The sequence below is a fragment of the Leishmania panamensis genome, assembly GCF_000755165.1.
Source record: "Leishmania panamensis strain MHOM/PA/94/PSC-1 chromosome 12 sequence".
In the NCBI taxonomy this organism is placed as follows: Eukaryota; Euglenozoa; class Kinetoplastea; order Trypanosomatida; family Trypanosomatidae; genus Leishmania; species Leishmania panamensis.
This window is the reverse complement of record NC_025857.1, coordinates 316846-329207: the sequence shown is the minus strand read 5'-3', so window position 1 is coordinate 329207 and position 12362 is coordinate 316846. Positions and strand designations below refer to the sequence as shown.

Below are 12362 nucleotides of genomic sequence, written 5' to 3'. Positions count from 1 at the left end.
GTCGGCAAGTTCCAAGTTGGGAAAGTGGTGAACTGCGAGGTGCGCAGTGACAGTGAGTGTGTCTGGGGGAGGGAGGGAGGAGTAGAGAGGGAGGGAGGGGCGGCCAAGGAACACCACGAGGAGATTTTGCTCTACTCCTGCAGTAAAGTGAGGGGGAGGGAGACAGACAGACAGAGAGAGAGAGAGGGGGGGAAGAAGAAGCACGGACAGAATAAAAGAAAGGCCAACAAAGATGACGTGAGACAAGGAAGGTGAGGAAGATAGCGGGGGGGAGATGGACGAGGACAGTAACGCGAAAAAAAAAAAACACAGACAGAACAGAGAGAGGAGCACCAGAATCAAGCATACACCTGCAGCAAGGAAGGTCGCGTGTTGGGGCGCGTACGTATGAGGTATGTGTGCCAAAGGGTGGGTCGTCGCGATGGTCGTCGTGGAGTGGTGCCACGAGAAGCGGCGGCAGCGGTGGGCGTGTTGCCAGTGTAAAGGCAAAGACGCAGGAAGTTACTCAGAAAAAAAGAGAGAGAGAGAGGAGGAAGCCGGGGGAAGACGAGATGTCGAACGAGCGGGCAGAGAACGGAAAGGAACGGCTGTGTCCGCTAAAGGGGGAGGTGGCGCAGGCATGCGCTTCGCACACTGCCGCAATGCGAGAAAGAGAGGTGCGTTTAGCGCGCTCATGTATACGAAGTACACAAGCACGGAGGGGTACACGCAATGGCATATCAGTCCCCGCACGGTCAGCATCGCATCTGTGCGCCCCTCCCTCCCAAAGAAAAAACCTCGTATTTGTGTGTGCACAGATGCATTAGGCACCGGCGGCTGCTCTTTCCGGCAAACGTGTGCGTGCCTGTGGGGTTGACGGAGGGTCGCGAGGTGTGCGTAGCACGAAGGAGGCGCACCCGTGAGGAGGAGGGGGATGGGAACAAGCACCGTGCTTGAGCTGAAACAACCGTAGAGGATAGGCGCGAAGAGGAGTCAGGAAGACGCGCTGCTGTCCTTTCTAGTGCGTGCGCGTGTGCACGTGACTGTTGACTGGCGCTGTCTTTGCATGAATCCCATGGGTCCCACCAGTGCGCAGGCAGACACACGCATCCACACGAGCTGCTCACCCCTCATCACCGACCAGCAACGCCACCCTCACTCCTCCATCGCATTCGCCACCCAACCAGACTGCACGGTCTACTTGTCTTCTCCCTCATTGTTGGTCTTGTTTGTTTGCTATCCCCCCCCCCTCCTTCCAGAGTGGAGGGAAGAGAGACGCTCACAGAGAGAGAGAGAGGGGGGAACACCACATCGACATCCTCGTCCGAATCCGTCGCTGTGCTGAATGTGCAACGCCTGCACACAGAGGGAGAAGCACCGACCTGCGCAGGTAGACGCACAGCAAAGGTGATACCACACGCAGCCTTGTCCTCCTCCCTCCTCCCTCCCCCTCACGACGACGACGTCCACCACCGTCGCTGCCAAAAAAAGCCAAATGCCAAATGCCATCTCGAACAGTACGGGAAAGCAGAAGCAGCGAGAGGGCGAGGGCGAGAGAGAATGGCAGCCTGAGCCGCCGCTTGACACCCACGACAGACCCTCCACACACACAGAGAGAGAGAGAGAGGAGGGGGAGCGAAAGAGACGCACACAGGCGCCCGCACACTCAAGCCGAGGCACACAGAGGTAGGTGCTGGTTGTTCATGTGCAACCAGACGTCGTCCCTGTGCTCTTGCCTCCAGTCGCCCCCACACACGCTCACCACACACACACACATAATAGCGCTCCTCACACCTCTCATCAATCCACGAGCAGCTTTACACAGCGCTCTTTACGGCTCGGCTTGGCAGCACCGGCAGCGAGGGCAGCGGCCCCAGTGACTGAGGTCGACGCAAGCGCCGTTCCTTCCGCAGAAGTAGACGACGTGCGGAACCCGATACCGTGGCGCAATCCACTGCCCCCGCCTCCGCCTGATCCGCCAGCGCCACCCATACTGTTGGCAAATGATCGAGAAGGCGTATGGCAGGACCCGGAGGAAGTCGACTCACTCATAGCAGAGGCATTCGGAGACGAACTGCGGAGGGCAGTGCGCGCATTGCTGCCATCGCTTCTGCCGGCTAACGCGCTGCTGCGCGGCACCGCGGTTCGGTCGTACGAGTGAATCGGGCCGTCGCTGGCCGCACCACGGTCGCGCTGCGGCGGCGCGTCCCTATGCCGCACTAGAATGCCTGAGGCTGATTTGGCAGCCGATCTCGCCAGAGAAAAACCACTGCTATACGTGTTGCTCAACCCGCTCGCAGCACCATCTGCGCTCAGGCCAGGAATGGGGATGGGTGAGGTCTTCATGCGGAGCGCAGCCACGCCTCCGTTGACGCCAGAAGGTACAGTGGCGGAGAGTGACCCAGAGAAGGACGGAGACTCATACGCGCCGTTGGGGTCGAAGTCTACTGCCGCCCGTCCAACTGGTCGAGTGCTGCGCAGCGAGCCAAACTCTCTACCACCTGCATCTCGCCCAGCTACCGTCGAGAGAGCGGCAGGTGCAGCGCTCAGAGAGTTGCCTGAAGCACTCACGCCGCTGTTATGATTTCGCGTGCTGCTGGCGTGAGCATGAGTGGCACCCCCATGAGCCTGCGTTGGCCAGTGCTCACTCCCTGCGCGAATTCGCGCCATCAGCACCTGCTGACTCGCCCCGCTAAGCCCGAACAGCCCCACCTTTTCGTTGTCGCTGCTAACCTCGTGATCGTCGCTGTCCAACTCGAGATCCGCTGTTCGACCAAAAATGCGCTTCGCAGAATGACGAGAGACACCATCGTCCGCGGTGTTATGATTGGCGCCTGCTCGAGCAGCACTACCTGGAGGCTGCCAGTGCGCGCCCACTGCTACAGCGGCCTCCTTCGCCCCACCGCTGGACTCGTCCGGCATCCTGCACTTGCTCGATGAAACTGACTTAGCCTTTCTCGATGTATGGGAAAAGCCGATGCTGAGCGCACTTCCTTCCTCGTTCTCACTACCATCGCTGTTGCCGCTTTCGCTCTCTGCCCCGTCGTCGCTACTGTCAGCGTCGCCACGTACGCGCTGCTTGTCCCTGTGCCTCCTCGCGCCCTTGTGCTTTCGCTTCTTCTTGTCCTTATGCATTTCCTTGCGCTGCTGATAGGCCTCTTCCGCGGCGAGTAGCTCTTCGTACTCGCGTTGCTTCTGCTCGCATAAAGCTTTTGCCGCCCGCTGTGCATCTGCTGACGCATGCAATGCGCGGAGCTCTACATCACTTGGGTCCTCCTCCTCCTCCTGGCTACAGTGCGGTTTGCCACTTTGCTTCCCGTCCGGGATCCTGTAGCTGCGCTTTGTCAGCCGGTAGGAGCAGAGCTCCTCCATGAAGGTTGGCGCCTGCGGTTTTGCTAAGGAAGAAGCGGTGAGTTGCAGACGCGACGGCCGGCCTTCGACAGGAATGTTCAGCAGTTGGCGCATGAGAGCGCGAGACGAGATGGTGCGCTCGTCTCGCGGGTTCTCCGCGTCAAAGGTGCGCAGTGTCTCGCGCAGGCCGCGGCGATGCATGTACTCTCGCAGGAGCGCCTCCGCCAAAAGCTTCACCTGCTCATGCCTGGAAAGCGACTCGACAAGTCGGGCCGTCTTTTCCTTCTCCGAGGCGCTCGGTGGCTGTGTCATTATGGACGAGCAGCACAGATGGAGAGGCATACCTCTCCGCTATGTCAGGGTGTTGGATGTTGTATGTACGTGCGTGTATGTGTGCCAGCGCAGGTGTTTAGTGTATTCTGGTCGCTACATACCTGCAGTGCTAACAACTCCTCCCCCCCCCCCTACCTTTCAGAGCGTGTGGAAGAGCAGAGAGTCAGAAAGAACGCGCACGAAGCGACCAGCTGCAGCGCCGTGAAGAGAAAGACTGCGCGTTGTTTTGCTGTTCGCAGGGGCACACAGAGAGAGAGAGAGAGAGAGACGAGAGAGGAGAGGGCGCATACCAACACACGCAAGACAGACAGACAGACAGACAGACGCGCGTGCAGAAGAAAGTAGCCCAAGGCAAGGACAGGAAGAGGGGAGTCGATGGAGGTGTGAACACAATGAAGAATATGCCGTGTGCACTGCCCACAGGGCGTTCCACCCACACGGCAGCCAAAGACGCACGTGCAACACACAGAAACACGCATGCGCTGCAATGGGGACGAGGGGCGCGTCTCTTGGGGGAGGGGGACTGGAGGGAGAAGGGCCCGCCACCCCCCAAGAGACGCGCCCAACAAGACACAAGCAACAGGCGCGAAGGCGCCCGGAAAAGCGCGATGCAGACGAGGCAGCAGAATGGCGACACCGCATCGTCCCCCTACCCCAAACCGTGGCGCTGAGCCCCTGCGGTTCGAGAATGCGCTCGGGGAAAGGCCATTTTTCGGTCAGTATGTCGTCTTGCCTTTTAGTGCCTGAGTGTTTGCTTTGATCCACCGAAGTACGTTGGAACGAACAAAACTGTCGGTCGCACCCATTCAAGAATGGCCAGCGGGCAACGAAGATGACGACAACGCGCCCTCACATCGAAAGACACCAAGCCGCGCACAGACACACACACAAATGCACACCAGCGAGACAGACGAGGGGACAGAGACGAGGTGCAGTCTCCTCACCCACCCACCCACCCACCCCACACCACTTCTCGCCCATATATATATATATATATAAGCACCCCCGTGTAGCTCCTTCGCAGGCACACGCACGCGCGTCCATAGCGAGGGAGCGAGGGAGGGAGGGAATGGAAGAAACAAGTGATCACTCAAACACCCAGAAGGGCCGCAAATAAAAGTAACGGAAATGTGGACGAAAAGTGAAGGAGAGAGGGACGAGCGCACACGCAGAAGTAAACTCAACGCCGTGTCACACCGAGAAAAAACCGCCGCCGCGACAACAGCGGCCCACCCGCCCCCGCCAACGAGAGAGGGAGAGACAGAGGCGCGCGCAGGGAGGCCAGAGCGGGAAAAGACGAGAACACACACACACACTTCATGCATAGTGGCGCCAGCCAAAAAAAAAAATCCCACCTTCCCTGTACACGCGTGAGATCTTCATCGGCGCAATTTAGCACAACAGCCATTCAGGAATCCGTCCTCACTCCACCTTCCCCCCACCTTCGACATCCAGCCGCGTCTCCTGCGCAAAGGCCCCCACACCCACCCGGTGCCCCCCTCTTCTCCACCCCTCCCCCACGACCTCACCAGGAAGAGAGAAAACGAGCGAGAGGAGAGGGGAATGGCGTAGCCTATGCACAGGTACAGGAAGAACCCGCAGAAAAAAGAGCGAACGACAGACCTGAAGGGTGTATCTATAAGACGGCGAAGAGGAGGAGGAGGAAACCACATCGCAGCGGTAGGCGCCGCGCCACAAAGTAAATACAAATTTTCGAAAACACCCAAACTACCGAGGGGGGGAAGGAGGAGGAGTTGCCGAGAGAAAGGCGCAGGTGGAGAGAAGCAGCGACTGTGGCACGTACGCAAGACACGTCAAGGGTGGGGTGATGAGAAAAGCGAAGGAGACGTAAGAGAAGGAGTGCAGGGGTGCTGGAAAGAAGTCAGTTGAAGAAAGGAGAGGGGGCCCATTCAACACAGGGAAGAGAGGAGGAATGATGTGGGGAAGCAAAACCTGCGAAGGAAATGAGGAGTGACAGAGACCAAGAGAAAGTGCAGGCGGCGGCGCATTTAAGTGGCGCGTGTGATGAACACCCGCGGTAAGGGAGAGGAGAGAGAGAGTAGACAGTTTTAGGACTGCCACAAACGCGCGCTTTGAGCTCACACGCCACCCCTCACTCATCCACCTATTCATCAACGCCATCATCGTCACCACAGCCACTGACACCACAGTGGGCTCTTGTTCCTCCCGCCATTCCTTCCCCCCCCTCTCTCTCTCTCCGTCTCTGTTGTTACGCTTCAGCAAGCCCACAAGAAGACATTCCTGGACTCTTAAGGGCGAACCACAAGCGCATGGCTTACACACACACACGCACCGCTTCCTCGCTCCACGCGATACCTGCCGCCTCTCCAACGGCACACGCTTGCCAGCCCTATAAAAAAAAAAACGACGGCAAGCGTGTGCCGCAACAGAGCACCTTCACAACCCTTCTGCCTGTCCTTCGCAGCCTGTCAGCGCCCCCACGTGATGCGCATGTGGAGTGTGTAGCAAGCATGTGTATACCCACCCTTCCTCATCTCCCCGCCTCCTCTCCCCCTTTGGCCCCGTCACACCTGGCGCCACACGGTCGAATTCAGGTAGTTGTACCCGCGGCGCCAGTTCAGCGCGTCGGGATTACGCTCGAACTGCACCCACTTCTTGCGGCACACCTCGCGCGAGTACTTGAGCGGTGACTTGAGCGAGAAAAGCACCCACTCCTCGAAGACGTGGTCCTCGTTGCTGAAGTTATGGAGGGCGAGGCCGACGCGCACCCACACGTCATAGGTCTCCGCCGCCCGAGGTGGCAAGGTGCGCAGCTTCGCCGTGACCGTCTTGAAACGGCGCCACTTTGCAGCCTCTGTAAGGAAGGGTGACACGACGTTGCCATAGGCATCGTACTCCGCAGCCTGCGTTGCCTGTGGGCCCATGATCTGGCGTGAGCGAATCAGCTTAAAGCCATACTTTCTTGTCGCATGCAGCACGGCGGCGCGGTGCTGCTGCTCCGCACTCCCGTCCTGGCCGTGGCTCTTGTGCGCCACGAGACTCGCAGCATGCTCGTGGACGGCCTTGATCACCTTGGGGTCCGCGTCCAGATGCCTGGTGACGAAGGTCAGCTCCAGGATTTCAGGATCGGTCATGGTGCGGAGCACCGACTCGGTCTCCGACAAGTACCGCTGCAATGCCGGGTCGGAGGCTGTCACAAGCGGCACAAGTCGCCTGCGCGCTGCCTCCACGCTGCTCTCGGACTGCAGACGGTAATTGTGATCCTGCGCAGAGGGCATCTTTGCGCTGAAGACGCAGCGCAGCATACCGTTTGGTCGGTAGCAGTTTTGGTCAATGATATCCCGACCGAGTGTTTGATTCACCTCGTCAGCGATAAGCTTTACTGCGCGGTAGTCCTGAAACGCCACCACCCTGGTGAGGTCAGCACTGCCGCGGCGCGAAGACGCCGACCCCTTGGGGTTGCCATCCACGGCGCTGACCATGTCACTCAGGTCGTCGTAGGGATCGCTGTCGTGCTCCTCGTCTATACTCTCTTCGTCTAATCCGCGGCGGGTTGACGCTGTCGGTGCCTTCTTGCGGCGCGTCTTTGTCTTCCTGCATGATGACTTGCGCTGTGCCCCGCTGCTGGTGTCGAGCGCTCGATGTTTCAAGTGCGTGAAGCTCCGAGCATGAATGTGGTACGACATCTTATCCTTGCTTGGTACGGCGTTCGTCAGGACGAGAAAGAAGGGGTCAGTGAAACCCACACCGGGCAACCGCACCTCCAGGTATTTCAGTACCTCCAGCAGCGTCTTCTCCGCCCCGACGGCAGACTCGCCGGGAAGGTCGAGGTCTGCGTAGAAGTCACACGGCACTTGCTCACGTCCGCAGATGGTGTGGAAGTGCCGCAAATGATCGGGGAACAGCAACAGCCGCTGAGCAACGATTAGCGGATAGCTACACTGCACTAACGGGCTTTGCAAGCCGAGATCGTTGTTGAATAGCGTGAAGCCAGGGATCGGCGTGCCGCGCAAGTATGAAGTAGAGATGCGCTTTGACGAGGTCGTCTGCGTAGCCTTGGCGAACGTATCGAGCTGCGCCTGCATGTCAGCCACGCTCCCCCAGTGTCCTTCATAGAAACGCGCACCAGCGCGAAAGTGTAAGAAGGAGAAAGCGGTGGACTTCTTCTCTTGCCGGGCGAGGATCAAGTCAGTCGCGGTCGCCCCCTCCATCAGCTGGTCGACACGATAGCTGCGGGACACATCGGCGTGCAGGCCACGGAAGGGGTTTGTCAAGAGCTGATGTTGCTGCTCATTTATGATCGACATCGCCGAAGATGACAGAGAAGCCGGCCCGCCAAGGTCATCACCGTCACTGCCGCTGCCTCCACCAGATGCCGGCTCCTCGGCACGCGTGGGAGGTGTCACTAGCCCATTCTTTACCCTCGACCGAAATTTGAGTGAAACCGGGATAGCGTTGGCGGAGCCGCCGTCGGCAGTCACCTCATGTTTCTTCAGAAGCCTCTCTACAGAGTTCACAGCGTCACCGGCAGCACCTTGAGATCCACTGTCGCCGCCCTGGTTGGCTAGTACTTGCGCTGGTGTGCGGCGTTGGCGTCGACGAGACCCCGTCGCACCCCCGTGCTGGTACTCCGTCGAGCGGAACAGCTCACCGTCGATCTCAATTGTGTCCGGCGACGCCACAGCAGTCATAGCACGGCCCCCAGTGCTGCCACTTCGATTTGACCTTGCGGAGGCAAGAAGAAGAGGCGAGTTGCACAGTGTGCCGCCGAGGCAGCGCTGAAGGAGATTCCTGCATGGACGCATGGTGAAAGGGCGTGCGTGTGTGCGCGCGGGCCTCTCCCTCTCTACCGCTGAACACGTCTATGTAAGAGAAAAGCGACGGATAAAGGAAGGACAAAGTGGAGGAGATTCGCGCACGTTTCCGTTAGACCGGTCACGCACGGGGGAAGGGGTAGTTGCTCGCTCGTTCTCGCTTCGGCTGTTGCAAGTATGCGTGGCAGGCGTGAACGCGCCGGTAGTACTGTAGGCGCCTGCGTGCCTGCTCGGTGCTCTCGGGTGTATGCGCGTCAGACGTAGCTGAAAAGAAAGCTGAAAGGAAAAAAAAGGGGTGAAAAGACAAGCGAATGGCAGAAGGAGTCGATCAATCACGTCTTACAGCGTTGCGAAGAGAGGTGAAATGCGAACGATGGTGAGGCGGCAGCAGCAGCAGTACGAGGGGGAGGGGATGGGGAGGGGGAGGCTCGTTTGTGTTTCCGTGAGTGTCAGAGCATGAAGAAGAGGCCCAAAAAGAAAAGGGTGCCAGTCCCTCTCTTTCGAGCGTAGGCAGGAGACACTCAGAGAGAGAGAGAGAGCGGTGAGGAAGACCAGCGGGGGTGAGCACACGTGGAGTGCAAACAAAATCGAATGAGGTGCGCTGAAGAAGTGCGACGCCGAAAGAACGGCGGCGGGAGCCAAAGTGAAGTTGATGGCCGGTAGACGACGAAGAGGAAAGAAGAGCTGCTACGGGTGAGGTAAGGGGAGGGGGAAGGGGGAAAGTCTCTATAAATACGTCTATGGTCGCGAGTTTGAGAATGGGTGCGTGGGCGTTTAAAAGCTCTGAGAGCGGGCGGCGGCAGCAACACACAGCGGGGAGAAGAAAAGGGGGGATGCCTGCAGAGCTGCGGTGAGAGTGAAGGTGTGTTTGCGCGTGCCCATGCGGGGGAGAGGGGTCTAACCAGCTGCTGGGCATACGGAATATCGAGATGTGGGTGTGTGTGGGTGGGTGGGTGTTGACAGACCCACACCCAAACGCGCAGCGGTAAAGCAGACGCCGCCGTCACACGGAGTGGGGAGAAGAGGAGAGGGACACAACAGGCAAGCGTGTAAGATGTACGCGTGAATATCAAAAGAGAGGGCGGCGGGGAGGCATTAGAGAAGCGGAAAGAAAACGACATGAGGCGGGAGAAGGTTATCGAGAGGAAAAAATTGCCGAGAGTACGCACACCAAGAGAAAGAGAGAGTCCACACGTCTTGCCTGCGTGAGCAGTGCCGCGCGCAGAAATGCAAGCGCCTGTGATAGGGAAAGCAGGCATGCTCGCACTCTTCAGTACACCAGGGTCGGTCACCATGGAAAGAGACCCATCAACGCCGCATATCTCGCGTTGCAGCAAACGACTCTGTGCCACCAGTCCTCCACTCGTTTCTTTCGCCTCTCCTTCTGAGCTTTTCCATTTTACCAACAAGCGGCACAGCATACATACATACATACATGCACACATACAATCGTCACGCTCATGGGCATAGACGGAAACAAGTGGGGGAAGAGGTCATCGAGAACACCTAAAGAGGATGTAAGTGTGCTACACACATACACTCATACAGATCACTTTTACGCCAGCATATCAGCACACACACACACGCACGCACACATCGAGGAGCGGCAGCCCGTGCTCTCATGCACCGTTCAGGCACATGAGAGCAACACCCCCTCCTCCTATCTACGCACAAGCGCGCGCGCGTGCATGCCAGATTCTTACGCGTACTGCTTGTAGAGCAGCTCTTGGAACTCGCGGATCGCATGAACCATTCGCTCCATCTGCGCGAGCGGCGGCAGAATCGTCGTTCGGAAGTGCAGCGTCCCCGCCGCCTGGCCAAACCCGGACCCCGGCACCACCACAACCCCGCTCGACTCGAGCAGCTCCAGTGCCCAGCGCGCATCCAGCGCCAGCTGCCGCCCCTCCTTCGCGTTCAGCTCCTCGTTCCGCGCGCCGTACCGCGCAGGCAGCGTGATTGTCGAGAAGGCGTACATCGCACCCTCCACCGGCTGGCACGAGAGCCCACGCACAGTCGCAAGCTCGCGTGCAAGCAGCGCAGCGCGCTCCTTCAAGCTCGTAAAGATCCCGTCGTACTCGCGCCGGTACAACGCGTAGCTCGCATCGCCCTCACGCGGCGGCGAGCACATCAGCGCCGTCATCACCTGCCCGTTCACATTCGCGCACAGGTTGATCGAGCACAGCTTTGTAACCTGCGCACGCAGCTCACCGGGCAGGTTTGTCATGCAGAAGTACCCACCACGCCGCCCGCATTCCCCAATCACGCCCTTCGACGTCGAGTGCAGCGACACGAGCATTGTCTCCACGCAGTACGGCTCAGGCATCCCAAGCACAACCTCACGGAAGCTAACGAACTGGCGCCGCGGGTCGTACACGTTTTCCTGGTACACCTCATCCGCAAGCAACAGCATCCCACGTTCGTGGCAGAACCGCACCACGTCTTCCATCACGCAGCGCTCCAGCACATTCCCTGTCGGGTTCCCTGGGTTGATACACACAAAAATGCGCGGCGTCGCGTCGCTCTCGGCCACGCACTGGTCATACGCAGCAGCGAGGTCTGACGCCTGCACCCCCCACCCCTCCGCCTCGCGCAGGTAGTACGGCACCTTCACCCCACCAAGCAGCGTGATCTGCGCAGAGTACAGCGGATACTGCGGGATCGGGACCATCACCGCGTCGCTCGAACCACCAATAAGAACTTGCAGAAACACCTTCACACCCGTGCTCGCCCCGTCCGTCAGACAGACATCGTCCACCGTTGCAGCGGGGCCTACGTGGTGGCTGTGCTGGTTAATGTGGGCAGCAACAGCAGCGCGTGCGAACCGGTACCCAAACGACTCCGTGTACGCCCCCGTGCCCGTGCCGATCTCCGCAAGGAACTCACGTGCTCGCGCAACGGCGTCCACTGGCAGCCGCGCGACTATCTCCGGGTCCTCCAGCAGAAACGGCGCATCCACCAGCGCCATTACCTGCCGGTAGAACGTCAGTGGCATCTGCCCCAGCGACTGCGGGTTACCAATGTTGCAGTACACAAGGCTCTGGAACGAGTAGGAGCCGCGGCCAGCGGCCAGATCCGCCTTGATCTCGTCCGCGCGGGATGGGATTAACCCTCGCACGGCGTACTCCGCCTCGATTACACGGGGGTTTAGGTGGCACGGCTTCGGTGCCAAGCGACAAGCAACGTTGCGCAGCATGTTGTAAGCTCTGACTGTGACGGTAAGTCTTCTTTCTTTCAGGTATGTGTGTGAGTGTGTGTGTGGGGGGGGGGGGTGCTTGTACGGCGGCAGTCGTGCTTGTACCGGGTCAGCTTCCACGCGTACTCCGCTTGATACAGAGGATGCGTCGTCAGAGCGAAAATGTGTAAGGGACTAAGAGAAGAGAGGAGAGAAGGGCCAACCTCGATGTAGTGGAGCGAGAAGGCATACACACGCATACACACGCGCATCGAGCCCCTTCCCCTCCCCTTTCAGGCATCCTCATCTCCCTGAGATCACGATTGCGCGTGCGTACCTACCGGCTACCCTTCGCTGCTGATACGCCAACGCCAAAGGTCACGGCCACCACCACATTCCCTAGCACTGTTCCTGCAACCAAGTCTTTCTCCTCCGTTGCGTTCGATTTGCGTGTTTCTTTGGTTGACGTAGGCGACGCGTTGGTGTAGCCTTCCGCCCCTCCCCCCTACCGCGTATCAGCTCCGCAGTTCTGTGGGGTTGCATCATCGTGATGATCGGCGCCATTTCCTCTTCCTCGGAAAGGACAAGGACGTTCCCATACCTGCGAATGGGGGGGGAGTGGCGCTTCGTCAGTCCGTCAATGAGCAGAAGTGCAGTGCGGCCTTTTTCTGCGGCCTGGCGGCGCTCTGCCTCGCCACCTCGCTCACCTTCGTGCAGGACGGCTCCTCTCG

The 12362-nt window shown here is 59.2% G+C and overlaps 3 protein-coding genes across 3 annotated transcripts; all 3 read right to left on the bottom strand.

The window, feature by feature from the left end:
• Positions 1–1779: 1779 nt before the first annotated feature.
• LPMP_120650 (hypothetical protein) lies at positions 1780–3642 on the bottom strand (the record flags this gene model as incomplete). Its single annotated transcript, XM_010698744.1, has 1 exon — positions 1780–3642. The coding sequence occupies one exon, from the start codon at positions 3640–3642 to the stop codon at positions 1780–1782; it is 1863 nt and encodes a 620-aa protein (XP_010697046.1).
• A 2567-nt stretch (positions 3643–6209) lies between these two features.
• On the bottom strand, positions 6210–7952 carry LPMP_120640 (primase 2, putative; the record flags this gene model as incomplete). The annotated part of the gene is made up of 1 exon (XM_010698743.1): positions 6210–7952. One exon carries the CDS (start codon positions 7950–7952, stop codon positions 6210–6212), a length of 1743 nt encoding a protein of 580 aa, XP_010697045.1.
• Positions 7953–10158: 2206 nt separating this feature from the next.
• Positions 10159–11652, bottom strand: ALAT (alanine aminotransferase; the record flags this gene model as incomplete). The annotated part of the gene is made up of 1 exon (XM_010698742.1): positions 10159–11652. The coding sequence occupies one exon, from the start codon at positions 11650–11652 to the stop codon at positions 10159–10161; it is 1494 nt and encodes a 497-aa protein (XP_010697044.1).
• Positions 11653–12362: the final 710 nt, after the last annotated feature.